This window comes from Lemur catta, chromosome 4 (assembly GCF_020740605.2).
Source record: "Lemur catta isolate mLemCat1 chromosome 4, mLemCat1.pri, whole genome shotgun sequence".
In the NCBI taxonomy this organism is placed as follows: Eukaryota; Metazoa; Chordata; class Mammalia; order Primates; family Lemuridae; genus Lemur; species Lemur catta.
The window spans coordinates 20,343,671-20,362,674 of record NC_059131.1 but is presented as its reverse complement, the minus strand read 5'-3'; the positions used below and the strand labels follow the sequence as shown (position 1 = coordinate 20,362,674).

The 19,004-nt window shown below is 36.2% G+C and overlaps 1 protein-coding gene across 2 annotated transcripts in view; it reads right to left on the bottom strand.

Annotated features, from left to right (window-relative positions):
- Positions 1-19,004, bottom strand: part of BABAM2 (BRISC and BRCA1 A complex member 2) — a 387,195-nt gene that overhangs the window by 248,869 nt on the left and 119,322 nt on the right. For both annotated transcript variants that reach the window (XM_045549309.1, XM_045549308.1), the window contains exon 6: positions 1,264-1,338. In XM_045549309.1, the coding sequence (XP_045405265.1) occupies positions 1,264-1,338 (75 nt within the window). The remainder of the gene's footprint in view (positions 1-1,263; positions 1,339-19,004) is intronic.

Genomic DNA, 19,004 nt, shown 5'->3' with positions numbered 1-19,004 from the left:
ATCCCATGTAAGAACCATATATTTTATATATATATATGGTCAATAGTGTCTATTCTATCAAGTCATATTCCCAATAATTATCAATATTAATATCTAATATTATTTATTGATTACTGAAATATGCAGGGAAACTTGTACAAGGATTCTATCTTCTCTTTAGACAGTTATAAATACTAGCATCAAATTAGGAAAGAAAAAATTTTCTTACATTAGATTGAAATTAAATCACCACAGGTTGAAATATGAGGCAGAGGGAAGCCAGTCAAACTTTAAATCACAACCCAAACCCTCATCTATGGTGAACGTAGGCCTTTGTCTGAAAGCTTCATTCTTAGAACTTGCTCCTAGCCCCTTTAGTTTCTCTCACACTAACCACAGCCTAATCACTTAGATTCTACCTCTTTTCTGCAGAGCATTTACAGACCCCTTCCCAAAGTAGCTGTACCCCAGGCCACACTTTGCCTACATATTTTAAAGAATGTCATATACACAGGTCTAACTGGATTCTGGGTTTCTTCAGGACAGCCTAAGTTTAAAGGTGCCTGAGTTCAACCGCTGACATAAATAAAGAAAATGAAATGCCCTTTAGCACAGCACAGTTAATATGAAATCCTACTTAAAGACAGAATGCACATTAGACAATTTCTACGAAAGTCTTTCATCCCAATATGATTATTAAATAAAAGTGATTTTTTCCAAAGTTTAATTTACTTATACTAATTTTATCTTATACAAAAAACTCAGTTCTAAATGACTGTTAAAGCTACCATTTTAGGTTTCAGGTAACAAAATAACTCAATGGATCTGTTTTGTTGTTGTTGTTTTAGAGATAGGGTCTCACTCTATTGCCCAGGCTGGAGTGCAGTGGTGCAATCATAGGTCACTGCAACCTCAAACTCCTGGGCTCAAGCAATCCTCCTGCCTCAGCCTCCCAAGTAGCTGGGACTACAGGCACGCGCCACCAAGCCCAGCTAATTTTTTTATTTTTTGTAGAGATGGAGTCTCACTATGTTGCCCAGGCTGGTCTCAAACTCCTGGCTTCAAGCGATCCTCCTGCTTCAGCCTCCCAAAGTGCTAGGATTACTGGTGTGAACCACTATGTCCGGCCTAAAAAATAACTCAGTGGATCTTCAAGCAATAAATATTTCTAGTAGAATTCATCACCTGAACAAAATGCTGACAAACCAGTCATATAAATATTGAGTTAAATAATTATTTTAAAAGCTTATTTATATTTTCATACTGATAATCATATACTTTTACCTTGAGAAGGTATGTGGGAATATTGCTGAAATCCACTGGCAACTTCAAAAGGAAACGAGCTGAAAATTCACCAGTCTGTAGAAAGAAAGGTATAATAATAAGATTAAAATCAAAAATAGATTGTGAAATGACAATTATAGCCAAGGCCATAAGTTCAACCTGTTCAAAATGCAGGCATCTTCAATTTGGGTTTCCTACCATCAGGCAAGAAAAGAAGGTTGGAAAGTAGGGGAGAATCAAAAAGAATTCTTAAATTATTAGTTACTAAAAAGCACAATTTTAAAAATCTGTGTTTTAAATGTGCAATAAAATTATACTGCGGTAGTATTACCTTTTCATTTCTTAAAAGTATGAAAAGAATACATGAATATGTGATTATTGTTTTTTTTTAAAACCCAAACAACACAGACCTACCCCTTTGATTCACTTGTTTTTACTCAAGCAATCAGACCACTTCACTAATGTTTATAACCCAGAAGGCCGACAACATATATCACCATCTTTTATACTATAATGTGTCTGAAGTATATATAAAGGTCAAACTTCTACCCATGTAAAGGAGTATATCAGTGGGTACCACAAATAATTTTCCTATCTCCTAAAAGTCCATTAACATCATTATCATCAACTAATAGTTTTCAGTAATTTCTTCTATGAACTAATCTCCATAGGAAAGATGCTTAGAGATTTGGAGATTTAAAACATTTATCTAAGCTATAAATAACAGCTTCTAGTTTTCTTAAGAGAGAAAACTCATGTAAAAGAAAAAAGTTTCCCTCTCAATTTTTATGATGGGAAAGGCTAAGGAATCACATTTTTAAAAACTTTATTATAGTCTAGAGGAGAGGCTTTCCAACTGGGCTATGCAGAGACCTAGGGGTTCCAGGGAACCTCTGCAAAGGCAACAAAGACATATGCTAAGCTAGTAGAATCCCGAATCTCCCATTCTGTCTCATTGCAAGCATGTAGCTCAGCTTGGGATTTTACATAGTGGGTTTTACTTAGACATGTTTGAACAAAGAACTCCATGGATGGTCTCTAGAAGTACTCTAAAGAGTGGATCTCTTTCTTTTCATATTGTGACTACTAAAGAGCTCCCAATGTCTTTACTGTCTTCCCTCCTTTAAAATATGAGCAGCAGAAACTCTCCAAAACACATCTATACATATAGCAAGCATTTAAAAATATTTTTTATGGATAGGTGGATGAATGTACATAAGCATGCATGCACACCTCTTATAGATGATTCCACAAGTCACCTCTCCTTTCTACAAAAACCCTAGCAACTGGCTTCAAGGCCCTGATTTTAAAACTCTGACTTAAAACCTGGAAAATGCAGAAATATAAACCTTGAGCTCAGCAGACAACAATGATAGCTAACATCTGCCTAGTTGTTTGTTGTTTGTTTTACTGCTTACAACATCTTTTAACTTTCATCAATCTCTGGCTAAGGACAGAGCATTTCTTCATCACCACAAGCCTAACCCTGTGACAGAAAAAGCAGAAATTAGAATTTAAAGGACAGAATCGAAGCTGAGGCAAGCCAGATAGAGTCAGAGAAGCCACTGTGCCGCCAGGAATGCCAAGGGTGAGAAACAGTACTGATGCTCAGAGCTGAACAGCACTTCAGGACTGAATGCCATTATGTGCCAGCTACTCACAACCCAACACCATGGAGAATATTTAAGAGCCGGCCGGGCGCGGTGGCTCACGCCTGTAAACCTAGCACTCTGGGAGGCCAAGGCGGGTGGATCGCTGAAGGTCAGGAGTTCAAGACCAGCCTGAGCGAGACCCCATCTCTACTAAAAATAGAAAGAAATTATCTCGACAACTAAAAATATATATAGAAAAAATTAGCCGGTCATGGTGGCGCATGCCTGTAGTCCCAGCTACTCGGGAGGCTGAGGCAGTAGGATCGCTTAAGCCCAGGAGTTTGAGGTTGCTGTGAGCTAGGCTGACGCCACGGCACTCACTCTAGCCCTGGCAACAAAGTGAGACTCTGTCTCAACAGAAAAAAAAAAAAAAAGGAGCCACTAAGGATCTACAAATAGCTAATCATGGTGGGTAGGAGGTTCGTGAGATCCTAATATAATTCTTGCCTTCTGTTATAGCCCAAGATTATCAAAAAGGTGCGGTTTTGGTATTATGTTAAGCTCCCAGAGGACTCTAAAACTAATATGGCCTGTTAAGTGTGGTTCTTTAGATCAGACACAGCTGGACCTAAGTACAAGGGATCATACTTTGAAAGTGGTAAGTATAAAGGCAATACATAACAGTACAGTTAAGTGGGAGCTTATAAGAGGGCACGTAGCCCAGTGACAGCTTGAGGGTGTGGAAGGAAACACAGAAAAGTCTTCCTTTAGTGCTGTGTACAGTGCTATAGAAGAAGAAACACTCATCCAAGAAGATATGTTCCTAAGCCAGGGGCAGTGGCTCACACCTGTAGTCCCAGTGACTCAGGAGGCTCAGGGAGGATCACTTGAGTCAGGAGTCGAGTCCAACCTGGGCAACATAATGAGACCCTGTCTCTTAAAAAAAAAAAAAAAATACATGTTCCCCAAAAATGTCCCCATTTTCTTTCTCCGATATAACTAATTTCCCCCTCTTTAGTCAATCACTCCCATCGGCATACAGACATCATTTTTAAAAAGTCTTCATTGACTTCATAACCTTCTTCAGCTCCCATCTCATTTTCCTGTTCTACTTTACAAAATAATCTCCTATAAAGAATTAGTCTCGATTTGAGGTTCACATTTCCTCTTTTATTATTCTCTCTTAAACCCTCTCCAGTCAGCCTTTCCTCCCCACTACTCCACTAAAACAGCTCATCAAGATCACCAGTGACCTCTCCATTGCCAAATCCAATGGTCATTTCTCAGTCTCCACCTTAGTGTTCTGTCAGCAGCATTTTGACACAGCTGATCACTTCTTTCCTAGAATTCTTCACTTGGTTTCCACAGCCCCAGTTTCCAGGGTCTTTTCTACTTCACTGGGCCTCCCTCTGGTCATCTCAGCCTCTGAACACTGGAGCACACCCAGGCTTAACTCTAAGCCCCTTTGCTTTATCTACACTCCCCAGGTGATCTCAATCAGGCTCAGGACTTTAAATAATATTTATAAGCTGGTGACTCCCAAATTTTATAACTCCATCCCAGACCTTTCCCCAGGTCAAATTTCATTTATCTAACTACCATAAACAAAATCAAATTCCTGATTTTGTACTCTTCTCTCAATATTTATTCCTTGTTGCAGTAAATGCCAATTCTATTCTTTCAGTCTCTCAGGCCAAAAACCTCAGAAGCATCTTTGACCCCTATCTTTTTCTCTCACCCCACGTTCAAAGTGACAGCAAATCCTATTGAATCTACCTTAAATATATATCCTGAGTCCCACCACTTTTCACCACCTCCACACCCACCTGGTCTGAACCACCATTATCTCTCACTGGACAATTGCAATTGCCCCTGCTTCAGCCCTTGTTCACCCTCAGTTTCTTCTCATCACAACAGGCAGGGTGATCTTTTTAACACATCAGTTAGATTATGATCCTCATTTGCTCAAAACCCACAAATGGTGGGGATTTAGCTCCTTTATAGAGTTGTAAGACAAGGTAACAGATGAGCAAAGATGGAAAGAGGTGAGGAAATCACGTAGATCTGAAGTAAAAACACCCCATGCAAAGAGAATAGCAAGTATAAAAAGAGTTGATGGAGGAGTGTGCCTACATGTTCAGGGAACAGCAAGAAAATCAGTGTTGTTGGAGCAAATAAACGCTAATACTGACCAATGGTCACCCAGAAACTCTTTCCTCCATGGTGGGAGCAATTTCTAAACCCCTGGAGGGTGTGCAACAATCATTCATAAAATTAATGAACACTAAAATGACTACTACATGTATGTGGAACATTTGTTAAGCCATTCCTGAGGATGTGGAGACAGGTCTTTAAAAAGAACCATGGGATTCAAAGAGTTTGGGAAAGAGAGTTAGAGAGATGATGATAAATCAAACTCATTCATTCCTTCTTCATTTTTAATTTATAGAGGCCAATCACCTACCAATAAATAAATAGCCATTACTACCTACTAGCATAAAATGTCAATCTGCAGGTTAAAATGGTAATTTCAAAACTTTTAGTTTGTTAAATTCAATGCATATATATATGTGTATTTTAAAACAACAAAAGGAATGAAATGTAGGATTTTAAAAATTAAAAGAACTTGTGTACATATAAGGTAATAGGAAAGATAATTACATATTTTGCACTTGGACTCATTTGAACTGCTTATTTTAGACCATGCACTGCATTTTAGCTCTTTTGCCCTATTTTAGTTTGTACAATATATTTTTATTCTACAAGCTATTTTGGACAAACATTCTTTTAAAAACTCTGAGATGATCCCGACTTTATCCCTTCTCAAAATGTTGATCTTAGAATTAATATAAATTTGTGTTTATTGGCAACAGTCTGATTTATACAACTAAAGTCATAATAAAAGACATGCTGATCCCAGAACTAAAATAAATTTGTGTTTATCAGCAACAGGCTGATTTACACAACTAAATTCATAATAAAAGAAGCTTAAGACTATGAGGGGAATTTGTTCTATTGGAAACCATAAAAAGCATTTTATGATCTCCAACTTTCAAGCCTACCATATATTCTTTGTTTTGGCATTGAAAAACAAAGAAAACTTAGCACTTCTTTCTAACAGCACTGGAAATGTTGAAAAATAAGATTCAAGAATTCAGTTTTCAGTTCTGCCACTGATTTTCCTAGTGCTCTGTTAGCCAGTCTTCCTCTGTGAAACTGAGTAAATGATAATTTAAACCATATCATAATGTAAAACTTAAGTTATAAATATTATACAAAGTATAAAATGCAAATGAAAATCCTTGTTCTACTTCAGACAATGACTTTTCGTGTGTTTTTATATTTGAAGTTCCAACAGTTAATTCAAGCAATTTACGGTCACTCTGTTGTAACGTCAAAGATTGCTTCCACGGCATTCTTTCCTGTAAGCTGAAAATGAGACATTTAGATGCAGCCAAGTGAACAGAATAATTTGATTTTTTTGTCAGTCCTTGGTCAAATCTTCTCTTGGATAGATGTAGAAAATTATCTAACCTATGACTGTTAAAATGTCAGCCTTTCTGCCAACTGCCTTAATGGCAATTTCCCCAGCATTAGGAATAAATACGCGCATCCTTCCTTCTTTCAAGTTATAGTACCTTGGCAACTAACTTAAAGTAACAAGACTCCAAGTTTTGGCAATTTCTTAGGTCTAAGCTTTTCTTCTGGTGATAGCAGCTGTGTCACAGTTTTCCTCTCCTTTTGGAAGTGACAGGTAGAAGACATCTTGTGTAGAACAGACTCCAAAGTCAGGTTGTTCTGTAAGGGAAAATTTTACTTGCTTTCTCAGAGACACTTCTCTTGTCAACAAATAAGCTTTAATCTGAATATGATTGCTCTTTGGAGAGCTAAAAGCTAAGAAACACTCAAGAGTGATTATAACCTTAGCTGGGTGACAATCTGACAAGGCTGATTGTTCAAATGAATTCTAACAACCAATAAGCCTAAATCTGGAGATTGTTTCTTACCACATTTATAAATATTAAATATATACTAATATGAAAAGGAAAGCCAAAACTAGTCTAATGAGAATTTTATACTTTACAAAATGTTAAGCTATATTATTGAATTATCCTCAAAACTCTGTTCAGTAGATGCTATTTATTTATACTTATTTTAGAAATGAGAAAAACTGAGGCCTAGAACAGTCGAGAAACTTGCCTATAGTCCTTGAGTGCACAATATTCAACCTCAATAGTCAAGATGTATTCATCCATTATGGCTATGTATTAAGAACCTAAAATGTGTCAGGTACTATGCAAGGCACTACAAATATTATGAGTAAAAGAGACAGGACGACTGCCCCTGTGGAGTTTATAGTCTAGTGCGTGAGTCAGATATTAATCAAAATAATCACTACTATAAATTACAACCTGTGATAAATGTTATCAAAAAACAGAGTGCCCTGAGAGCAAATTTTAGGAAGACACAACCCTTCTAGGATCTGGGGCTCATTACTTTGAGGGAATCTTTAAAAATCTAAGTCAAAAGATCATATGGGGAAATAATCAATACTGGCCAGGAAAAGTCTCAAGAAAAAAAGGAATGGGAGAGGACTATCTACACTAGACAGTAAAGTATTATTATAAAACACAGTAATTATAGCATGACAGTACTGGTACTAAATCCACAGACTCATGGAACAAAGTCAGTCCAGAAATAAGCCCAGAAATATTTAGTGTATGATTGATGATGTTGGCTCAAGTAGGCAGCCATCTAGAAATAAAAAAAACTTAGATCCAATTTAACATCACATATCAGGATAAAGTCCAAATGGATTGAGGATTTCAGTATAAAAACTGAAACTGTAGAGAAGAAAACACTGATAAATGTCTTTATAACCTAGCAGTAGGGAATGCCTTTCTATATAGCTCCAAATTCTGAAGCCATAAAGGAAAAGACTCATTAACTTGACTACCTGAACGTAAAAATTTCCTGGATGGCCAGGTGAGGTGGCTCACACCTGTAATCCTAGCACTCTGGGAGGCCAAGGCAGGAGGATCGCTCAAGATTTGGAGTTCGAGATCAGCCTGAGCAAGAGTGAGACCCCCGTCTCTACTAAAAATATAAAGAAATTAGCCAAACAACTAAAAAATAGAAAAAATTAGCTGGGCATGGTGGTACATGCCTGTAGTCCCAGCTACTCGGGAGGCTGAGGCAGAAGGATTGCTCAAGCCCAGGAGTTTGAGGTTGCTGTGAGCTAGGCTAACATCACCACACTCTAGCCTGGGAAGCAGAGCAAGACTCTGTTTCAAAAAAAAAAAAAAAAAAAAAAATTTCCTGGATGGCAAAAAAAGAAAAAACATTAGCAAAGTCAAAAGACAACTGACAAACAGAAAAATGTTTTGCAACTCTATCACAGAGAGTGAATGTCCCTAATGAGAAAAGCTGAAAAGTCTAAGAGAAAAACACCTAAAGAGTATACAAAAAAGAAATATAAATGACTTTTAAATATATGAAAAGATGCTTAACCTGATCTGTGATAAAAGGAATGCAAATTAAAACTAAACTGAAATACCATTTTTCACCAAATAGCTGGTAGAACGCACTTAAAAGGTATTGTTGTGCTGTCTTCTTGATGAGAAGTCAGTGGTGACTCAAACAATTGTTTATATATAAAACATCACTTTTCTCTGGTCATTTAAGATTTTCTCTTTATGTTTGGTTTTCAGTATTTTGAGTATAATGTGCCTTGTTTATTTTTTCCTTGCATTTACCCCAGTTGGGGTTTGTTGAGCTTCTTGAATCTGTAAATTTATGTCTTTCATCATATTTGGAAATATATGGGAATTATTTCATCAAATATTTTCCTGCTCTTTCATTTTCTCCTCTCCTGTCCTTATAGAACTCCAGTTTTTTATATACTAAATGTTTAGATATTGTCCCATAATATCGAGGCTCTGCTTTCCCTTCTTCCAAGTATCAATGCACATCCAGTAACTGTTTGCTTTGATCAGTCTCCAGTGCTTTCAAGAAAATGGCTTTATATTTTGTACAGAGCTCTTAGCTATTATTTGTGGAAGGGTTAGGTTGACAGGAGTTACTTAGCCATTATGAGAAGTGCAACTTGACAGAAATCTACGAATATGTTAATAGACTGTTGATACTACTGTGGAGAAACAACCACTTTCATATATTTCTGGTGGGTTCATAAACCTGTATGAACTTCATGAAGGACATTTTGGTGATAAAATTATAAACATAATCTTCAACCCAGCAATTCCACTTCTAGTTATTTATCTTATACACATACTTGAACACATGCAAAATGACATATATACAAGATTATTTATTACAGTATTATTTGTAATACTGGAAAAGATTAGAAAACAAAGATTAGAAATAAACAATGCCCAAAAATAGAGTTCAGATTTAATAAATTATGGTTCAATTATACAATGTAATAATATACAATTGTAAAAAAGAATGAGGATGTTCTCTATGTGCTTACATGAAAAAAACCTCTGAACTATATTCAGTCAAAAGCAAGGCCCAAAACAGGGTATATATTATCATTTGCATAAAAAAGGGGGTATATATTTATATTTGTTTATATATGCATAAAGAAACTCTGAAAAATTATACTAGAAAGAAGCTATATTAGTGCTTACCTGGGGTGGGAGAGGAAAATAAAAGTGGTATGATTTGAGTGGGCACAGGACAATGATGGCAGGGAGACTTTCTACTATACAACTTTTCATAGATTTTGATTTCTGAATATGAATATATTATCCATTCAAAAAATTTTAAAGGAATTTAAAAATTAAAATTAAAAAATGCTCACAATTCATGCATTCACTCATTCATTCATTCAACAAACATTTACTGAGCAAATACTATGCCAAGCACTAGGCTACATATAGGCGATTTTAAGACATACAAAATAGTCTGTGTCATTAAGAGGTTTAAAGTCTATTTTGAATAGACAGATAATTAAAAGATTACAATGTGGTAGCGCTTTGACAGATATATTCACATGATGCTCTGGAAGTAATTTACTTAGGACTCTTAGTTTCAGGTGACAGAATTCTAATTCAAACTAACTTGAGCAAATAAAAGAGAATTTATTATTATTTTATTTTATTCCTGACCTCAAACAATCCTCCTGCCTTGGCCTCCCAAAGTGCTAGGATTACAGGGGTGAGCCAGAATTTATCAAAAGAATATGAGGAATCTCATGGAACCTAAGGATAAAAATATAGTCCAGCCTCAGTTCCAAGGATTTTAATACTCTTAGAATTTTCTCTTTGTCTCTTATTTCCACTGTCTCTGTACTTGATTTTACTTCTATTTGTCAGTTTCTGATTCTTTTGACTAGATGATATGAGAAAAAAGCTCCCAGATTGACACATTACAGACCAGTTTCTCATAAAGAGCCCAATCTTGTTCCCTTAGTACTACCTCTAAATTCCCAGGGAAGAATTCTGTCTGGCTTATGTGCCTCCCTGATCTAATCAACACTGTTTCCACAGTTCTTTGCAGTAAATAAGTTAGTGGCACCATAAATTCATTGAAAATAATTGAAAAACTAAGAAACTCTTTTTTTTTAGGATGGAATCAGAGTAAATCACTGGTACATTTCCAAAAACAATAAACAAACAAACAAAAATCTGAAGGATTTTCTTACAGAACACTTCAAATATAGGATTTTTTGTCTTCTGCCTTTTAGTATATGAAGAAAAGGCTTTTCAAACCCTACTCAGCTGGTCCTTTGAGAACACTATTCCCTTGATGCTAAGAATATTGTGCAGAGTGTACCTTACATCTAAATGACCATTGGGGAAATGGGGCAAAGCACCCAAGATTTCAGAACAAACAACTGGCCTCATAAATACAAGCGGCACAACTCTAGTCATCCCTCACATGCTGTTCTGTAAGTATAGGCAAAGGAAATTGGAAGAACTTCCTTTGTGTTTCATAAGCTTCCGTAAAACAAGGTCTTTTCCACTTGATGCATCCTGCTGCTGAAAGAAACTTGAAATTTCTACTGATACCTCTATTATTTAAAAAAAAATAATAATAAAGTCCCTTTTACATATCAGCAAAGTTGAAAAAGTTATCATCTTCACCTATAATATCTTGAGGCATAAAGTAATTTAGGTAGACACACACTACTTTTTATGAATACGGTAAAAACCTGACATATAAACAAACTATCTCAAGATAGTGAACAAGATCCCAAGTACTCCCTCCCACTGATACACAGGTCAAAATTCAGTATAATACATTCCATTACAAAAACAAATTTAAAAAGGAGCCTCTGTCATGGGTTAAGTTATTTTAAATAACGTGCAACTCCCAATAGTTCCATGTGGTTAAAAACAAAAACAAATATGGTCATTTCCTAGGAGTGTGCCACAGCATATCTGACCACCAAACTACACCCTTTTCAAAGCAGCAACCACATGTGTTTATTCCCAAGTAAATGCCATCAGGGCACAACTCCCAAGCAGCATAAATTAAAGGGAGATTATGAGAGAAAGCCTGTGCATGCCCTGCTACATATGGCTGACTGACATGACCACAGCACCTACTAACTGCATCCTCCCGGCTAATAGAGGAAAGGCCATCCACTTCCAGACCTTCCAGTATTTTGATCCTTCTCTTAGCAATTCTCACTCTCCCTTCCCATCATGCTAGACCAGTGCTCTCCAAGAGAAAAATAATACAAAGCACAAATGGAAGCTACATATGTAATTTAAGATTATTTAACATTTTCTAATATTTAAAAAATTAAAATGAAATTTAACATTTCGTTTAAACATTTCGTTTAACATTTAAAAAGTTAAAAAGAAATACGTTAAATAAATATAATACTGTATTAATAATATATCCCAATATATCTAAAATATTAGCATTTCCACATATAACCAACAGAAACTTTTTTTTTTTTTTTTTTGAAACGGAGTCTCACTCTGTTGCCCGGGCTAGAGTGCCGTGGTGTCAGCCTAGCTCACAGCAACCTCAAACTCCAGGGCTCAAGCGATCCTCCTGCCTCAGCCTCCTGAGTAGCTGGGACTACAGGCATGCACCACCATGCCCAGCTAATTTTTTCTATATGTTTTTAGTTGTGCAGCTAATTTCTTTCTATTTTTTTTTAGTAGAAACAGGATCTTGCTCTTGCTCAGGCTGCTCTCGAACTCCTGAGCTCAAACGCCTCCGTCCACCTCGGCCTCACAAAGTGCTAGGATTACAGGCGTGAGCCACCTCGCCCGGCCCATAAAAATTATTAATGAGTTTTTTTTGTACTCATTCCTCAAACTCCAGTGTATCATGTACATACATCTCAATTCAGACTAGCCACATTTCAAGTGCTCGATAGTCACATGCATGGCTAGTGGCTCCTGTATTGGACAGCACGGCTCCTGTATTGGACAGCACGGTTCTAGACATTTTTCCATTAACATTAATCCCCGCATTAAGGTAGACACTCCCTGCCACAAATAACTGAAGACCTACTTAAGCTACCAAATACCATGAACCTGAAACATTCCTGACCAGCAGATTGATAAATGTCACCAGGTTAATGGGATTTAACTGCCTCTTCCAGCCAATATGTCTGTCTTCTTTCTTCTTCCTCCAAATACTGTCTAAACCTGCTGCCTTTACTCCTTCTTCTCCATCACCCTTCCTAATACTCTGAAATCTGTCTTCCATCCTCAGAAGTCCATCAAACTGCTCCTGGAAAGATAAGCAACAATCTCATTCTTAAAAAATAACTTTCATTTTTACTTTGTTTTTATACTTTATCTGTACCTTGGTGATAACAACTTCTACTGGTCCACATATGGTATTAATAACTTTACACTTAACAGCATTTTGAGAGATAATGCAGGAATAATCATTGAGCTGGAATTTATTGAATACCTATTATAATAATTTACTTCAAGGATATACAAAAGAGAGCTAATAATAACAATAATATTTTGTACTACTTAACTCCATGTTTACTTAACTCTATGTTTGTTTCCCACACATAAGACCTAGTTTAATCTTTGTGTCCAGATTGGGGTGCCAGTATAGTTATCTCCATGAAAGTGACACATGGAAAACCTAGAGTTACACAGAAAGAACTAGTGACAGAATTAGAATCCAATGCTCCTTCCTCCCAGATCACTCTCTCTCTCCAACACATCTTGGAATGGCCTCTGCCCTAGAAGCGCTCACACTCTAATATTGCCCAGATACTTTCCCTTTCCACGTAATAACACAGCCAGATGAGATGACAGAAGCATAAGACATTAACCCAAGTGAGAGGCTATCATGAAAAGGCTCTTTTCCTTTCTGTACAATACTTTTAGATGTTGCCAGAGCTTAATGTATAAGCCACAGATCTAGGATTTGGGTCAAATACAACAAAAACGGTCATTGCCTCACATTCTGTTACATAAGCATAAATCACTATTAGGAAAATATCTACAAAAGGAAAGAACACGTTGCTTAAAAGCCTGCTTTAGCTCACAGATCACCCACTGATGATTTTTAACATGTAAAATATGTGGTTTTGGAATATCTCAAAACTTACATATCAGGAAAAATAATACCTTTGATCAAAACATTAGGTATGATGGGCCAACTTTTAAGTTCTGGGAATTAAAACAAAAGCAAAATAAAAATTCACAAATTTCCTTACTGTACTTTGTTACAATTAATAAATATTGTGCTATGATTTGAATATTTGTCTCCTTAAAGCTCATGTTGAAATTTAATCACACTGTGTCTGCATTGAGAGGTGGGGCCTTTAAGGGGTTACTGGATCATAAGGGCTTTGACCTCATGAGTGGATTAATCATTTATGAATTAATGGATTAACAGGTTATCATGGGAGAGGAACTGGTAGCTTTATAAGAAGAGGAAGAGGGACCTGAGCGAGCACAGTAACATGTTCAGCCCTCTTGCCGTGTGATGCCCTATGCCACCTCCGGACTCTGCAAAGAGTCCCCACCAGCAAGAAGGCTCTCACAAGATAGGGCCCCTTCACCTTGGACTTCTCAGCCTTCAAAACTATAAGGAATAAATTCCTTTTCTTTATAAATAACCAGTTTTAGGTATTCTGTTATAAGCAAGAGAAAATAGAGTAAGACATACTGGTTCTTCAGATACAATATACCCATGCCAATATGTTAATAAGGCAATTGACATCCATAATATGAGACCCCAGGATTTACTCATTGAGAAAATGTATAATGCATCTTTATTTTGATATATTATATCAAAACAGGATACATGGTTTTAATTGCAGTTGCTTACATTATGGGGATTCATCACTTTTAAAAAATTCTCATCTTAAAAATAACTCTGCTCAAAAGGGTAGCAGGAGGGAGATATTTGTGGTAATGGAATATCTGCATCTTGATTGCAATGGTGGTTACAGGAAATTACTTATGTAATGAAATACCACAGAACTATACACATACATTGTACTAATGTCAATTTCCTGGTTTCCATATTTTATTATAATTATATAAAACGCAACCACGGGGAAAAACTGAATGAAGGATACCCAGGATCTCTCTGTACTACTTTGCCACTTCCTGTGACTCTATAATTATCTCAAAATAAAAAGGTTTTGCAAAATAAAAAAATAAATGCACTTAAAAAAAATAACTCTGATCATGCAGGCATATAAATACTCTTCATTCTGAACCTAGAAGCTTGCATCCCAATGTATTACCTGTTTTCACCTGTTTAAAAAAACTTAGTGTTTACCAAAATTATAAAACCAGCATAGACAAGGAATAAAATGTTCAAAAATCATAAAGGAGATAAAGGCAAAGCAACAAGGAGAAACGACTTAATAAAAAGACAAAGACACAGAATTGAACAATAAAGAATGATGTTATTTTTTGAAATGTTTACTTTCAAATATGTACTTGCTACAACCCTCTAAATGGAAGTTTGGGGAGAAAAAATAGAGTACCTTTGCAGAGAATGGGGAGAACACTGTATTTCAAATTCACAGGCTTCTCAGAAGGCTGACAATAGATCAGAGCCCTTTTCGTCTTCTACATGGATTTAAAATTTTCTTTGTGCCAGCTGATAGTAAAAGGAAGAGACATATCAGGTTTTTAAGCACCTCATACTATTAGGCAGAAATAGAAGGTGCAGAGTATAAACACGTGTGGTAGACAGAAAAATTCAATGATGACAACTATGAAGACCATCCTCTCTAACAGATATGGAATTGTGTAGTGCAAAGATATTAAATAATTATGCACATCTTAGATTCATGATAGAAAATATGTATCAGATGGACAACTCAAATCAGAAAAATCAAAATATATAGATTTACATTCAGGCCAGGAAGAATATATTCATTACTATAATGTTTTATTTAGAGAGTATATTATTTTCATGTTTTAATTAATAAATACCCGTTCATTTCATATAAAAATGTCCTCATGCTTCAATATGCCACTAGGACAGAAGAGATTTGATTTACCGATCAGTGAACCAATTGAATATGTGCCTATAATTCTTGTTCCCCACATATGCCATGGCCCTAAGTTTTCCCGAACCACATAACCCACTGACCTCCTCTACTGATAGATGCTGTCTATGTTCACCTTCCTTCAGGGCCTAAGTCAGTTCCAATTCAGTGAAGGCTTTCCTCAGTCACTCCATTCCTCAGTGATTGGCTCTTCTGCTGAATGCTTATACAGTCTGTATACTCCATTTGAGATGTAATTTATCCAGTATTATTTCATTTTTTTACAAATATATATTGAGCTCTTTCAACTGGATTTTAATACCCTCAGGAGCAAAAGCTATGTCTGATATACTTCTTTATTTATTCAAAACCTAGCACAGTAGACTTTTCATAAATGTACATTAGTCCTACATTGATTGGCTTAGCTCCATTAAAGTGCTTCTTGTTGATTTGGTGTCATATTCCAGTACACAAAAATAATGTTAAATATTGATTTTTTAATCTTTCATAATAACTATCTTTTCAAGCTCTATGCTATTAGAAAAATTGAAACGCATGCCTTGTATGACTACATTCAATCCCCTAAAAACACATTGAAAAGGACAAGGTCAAAGGAAAAGTCCCGTGACATTCCACAAGACACCTGAGAACTGACGAGAGCTATACCCAACCTTTTAGGTGTAGCTCTTCCACAGATCTAAACAACTGAGAAAGGAGCATCGTCAGTAGAACACTGAAGGAAAATGAGCAAATGCTTTACTGAAAATGAAATCATCTAAGTCTATGATATTTACCTTCCTTAAAAGAGTAAAATAAGTTTTTCATGACAGTTTCTTGGTTACCCAACTGTTGTTATAACTAACTATCACATTCTTATTTAAATGTTTGCAAATTGTCTTCTTAAAGATCTGAGCTTAATTTCTTTTAAAATCTTCAGAAATGTTTTTACTTACTATAGTCTTCTAGGATCTGTTTCTCTAAAATTTCTCAAAAATAATGTCTCAGAGAGCACATCTGCAGGTTTCTCCATACTTGAAACAGTCTCCACTAGAGCATGCAGAAGGCACACAGCCTTGCCAGCACCTAGATTTTAGTACAGGGAGACCCATTCCAGAATTCTGACCTCCAAAACTATAAGATAATAAATCTATGTTGTCTTAAGCCACCAAGTATATGGTAATTTTTACAGCAGCAATAGGCAACTAATACATTCCCTGATTCAAAAAATCTTGGCTCAAAATCAAGCTCCTGTCTTTCTGCCAAGGTCTTGTGTTTATCTCCAGATTCTTGGTCTAGACTTTGATTCCATTAGCAGGCTGTCCTTTAACATATTCCTGAACCCTCATGCCAAGGTCTAATTTGTTCATCCAAGACTCACATTTACATCCTGTTTCTTGACCTACTCCCTGCTTCTAACTCATATTTTTACTCCTATATTTTTACTTCTCAGCTCCCAATTCTACTAGGGCCTGCCTAGGCCTGGTCTGCTATAAGCTAAAATCTCTAATTGTCTACTTTGCCTTGTTATGGGATTCTCAGCTTCTTTACTTCCCCTAAATCCATAACCATTGCCCTAATGTTCACAAATTACTTAATATCAAATCAAAATAAACTGGGGTAAGTATAGAGGTAGTAGATTTTGTTAAGTAAAGAAAGGAAAATCAGTAACATTAACCATAAAGTTTTAAACATACTATAAACACAAACTGTCTTTCTGCTTGAAATAAATTTAAATTTCTACACCTAGAAACCACAACTGAAGTATCAGCTGAGCCACTGAATAAGATTGTGAAAATCCTTAGGTAACAAAAGGTGTCATAAAACAGGATTAAATTTAAGTTCAGCTTTAATATTAAAAGAGAAAATGAAGTAGAAAGGCAAATCCTAAAAATTAAAGAACAGTTAGTTTGATAGTGATTCCTGTTTTCAAATGAGCCTATCGGCACCAAAGACAACACAAGTTCACCAGAAGAAGTCATACCAAATTAACCTAACATCCTTTTTTTAGAGGACAATTAAGGTGATTATTTAATAAGGGAATCCTGGGGACAGAGGATAAACTAAGTTGAACAAAGTTGTCCTTACTAGCCATGTGAACAGATTAAAGTTTCAAAATAATTAATAGTTTAAAACCTTGAACTGCGTACTGTTAGTGGGAATGTAAAATGGTGCACCCATTTAAAAAAACAGTATTGGAGGCTTCTCAAAAAATTAAAAACAGAATTAGCATATGATCTAGCAATCTTACTTTTAGGTATATATCCAAAAGAACTCAAAGCAGGATCTTGAAGAGGTATTTGCACACCTATGTTCATGCAGCCTTATTCACAGTAGCCAAGAGGTGGAAGCAAGTCAATGTTCACTAATGGATAAATGAATAAATAAAATATGGTGTATACATACAACAGAATATTATGCAGCCTTAAAGAGGAAGGAAATCATGTCACATGCTACAACATGGATAAACCTCAAAGACATTATGCTACGTGAAATAAGCCAGTCACAAAAAGACAAATACTACTATTTGATTCTACTCACATGAATTATCTAAAGGAGTGAAAATCACAGAAAAAGAAAGTAAAAAACTGACTGCCAGGGGTTATAGGGAGGTGGTATTAGTGTTTCATGGGTATAGAATTTCAGTTTTGTAAGACAGAAAAGTTCTAGAGATCTGGTGCACAACAATAGGCATATACTTAACACTACTGAACTATGCACTTAAAAATAGTAAAGATGGCAAACTTAGTGCTATGTGTCTTGTACTGCAATATAAATAAATTTATTTAAAAACCCTTGAACTGAACAAACAAGATGATTTCTAACAAGAATAAATTTTTCTTATGCTGACTAATCAGGTGTAAGACCTTCTAAATCATATCCTTTTTGTTCAAAAAAGCTGAAAAATAAAAGGGGGAGCATATCTAGACTAAGTGAAACTTAAAAAAATTAGCACAGAAAAGGGCACCTAAACTTACTCTGTGTCTAACTAGAACTTATTAATTCATTCATTCAACAAATGTTTATGGAATGCCAATGATGTGGCAGGCACCGTTCCAGGTGTTTGAGATATACTAGTAAACAAAACAAAGATCCCTGCCCTCATGAAATTTTATATTCCAATTACAATAAACATAATAAATAAGCATGGTAGGCTCCCTTTAAGTGACTCCCAATGGTCCCTGGTATTCATACTCCATGTAATTTCTCCTCTGTGTGTGTGTATGTGTGTGTGCAAGTGTGTGCATATGCGTCTGGGTGTGCTAGGCATGGCGGAAGGCTGGACCTAACGAATAGAATACGGCAAAAGTGATGGGATGTCACTTTCAAGATTAGGGTGTAAAAGGCTGTGACTTCTGTCTTACTCACACTCTCTCTCTTGTGCTCTCCTGCTTGCTTGCTCTAGTGAAGCCAGCTGTCATCTTAGGAGCTGCCCTGAAGGGAGGCAAGGAACTGAAGGCAGCCTCTAGGCAACGGCCAGCACTGAACTGAGGCCCTCAGTTCAACAGCCCACAAAGAACTGAATCGTGCCAACAACACATGAATGAATTTATAACAAGTCCCTCCCCAGCTGAGCCTTGAGATGACTACTGCCCTGGCCAGCCTGTGAGAGAACTCAGAAGCAGAGGGTCTACACAGATTCCTGACAATCAAAACCTATGATAAATGTTTGAAACCACTAA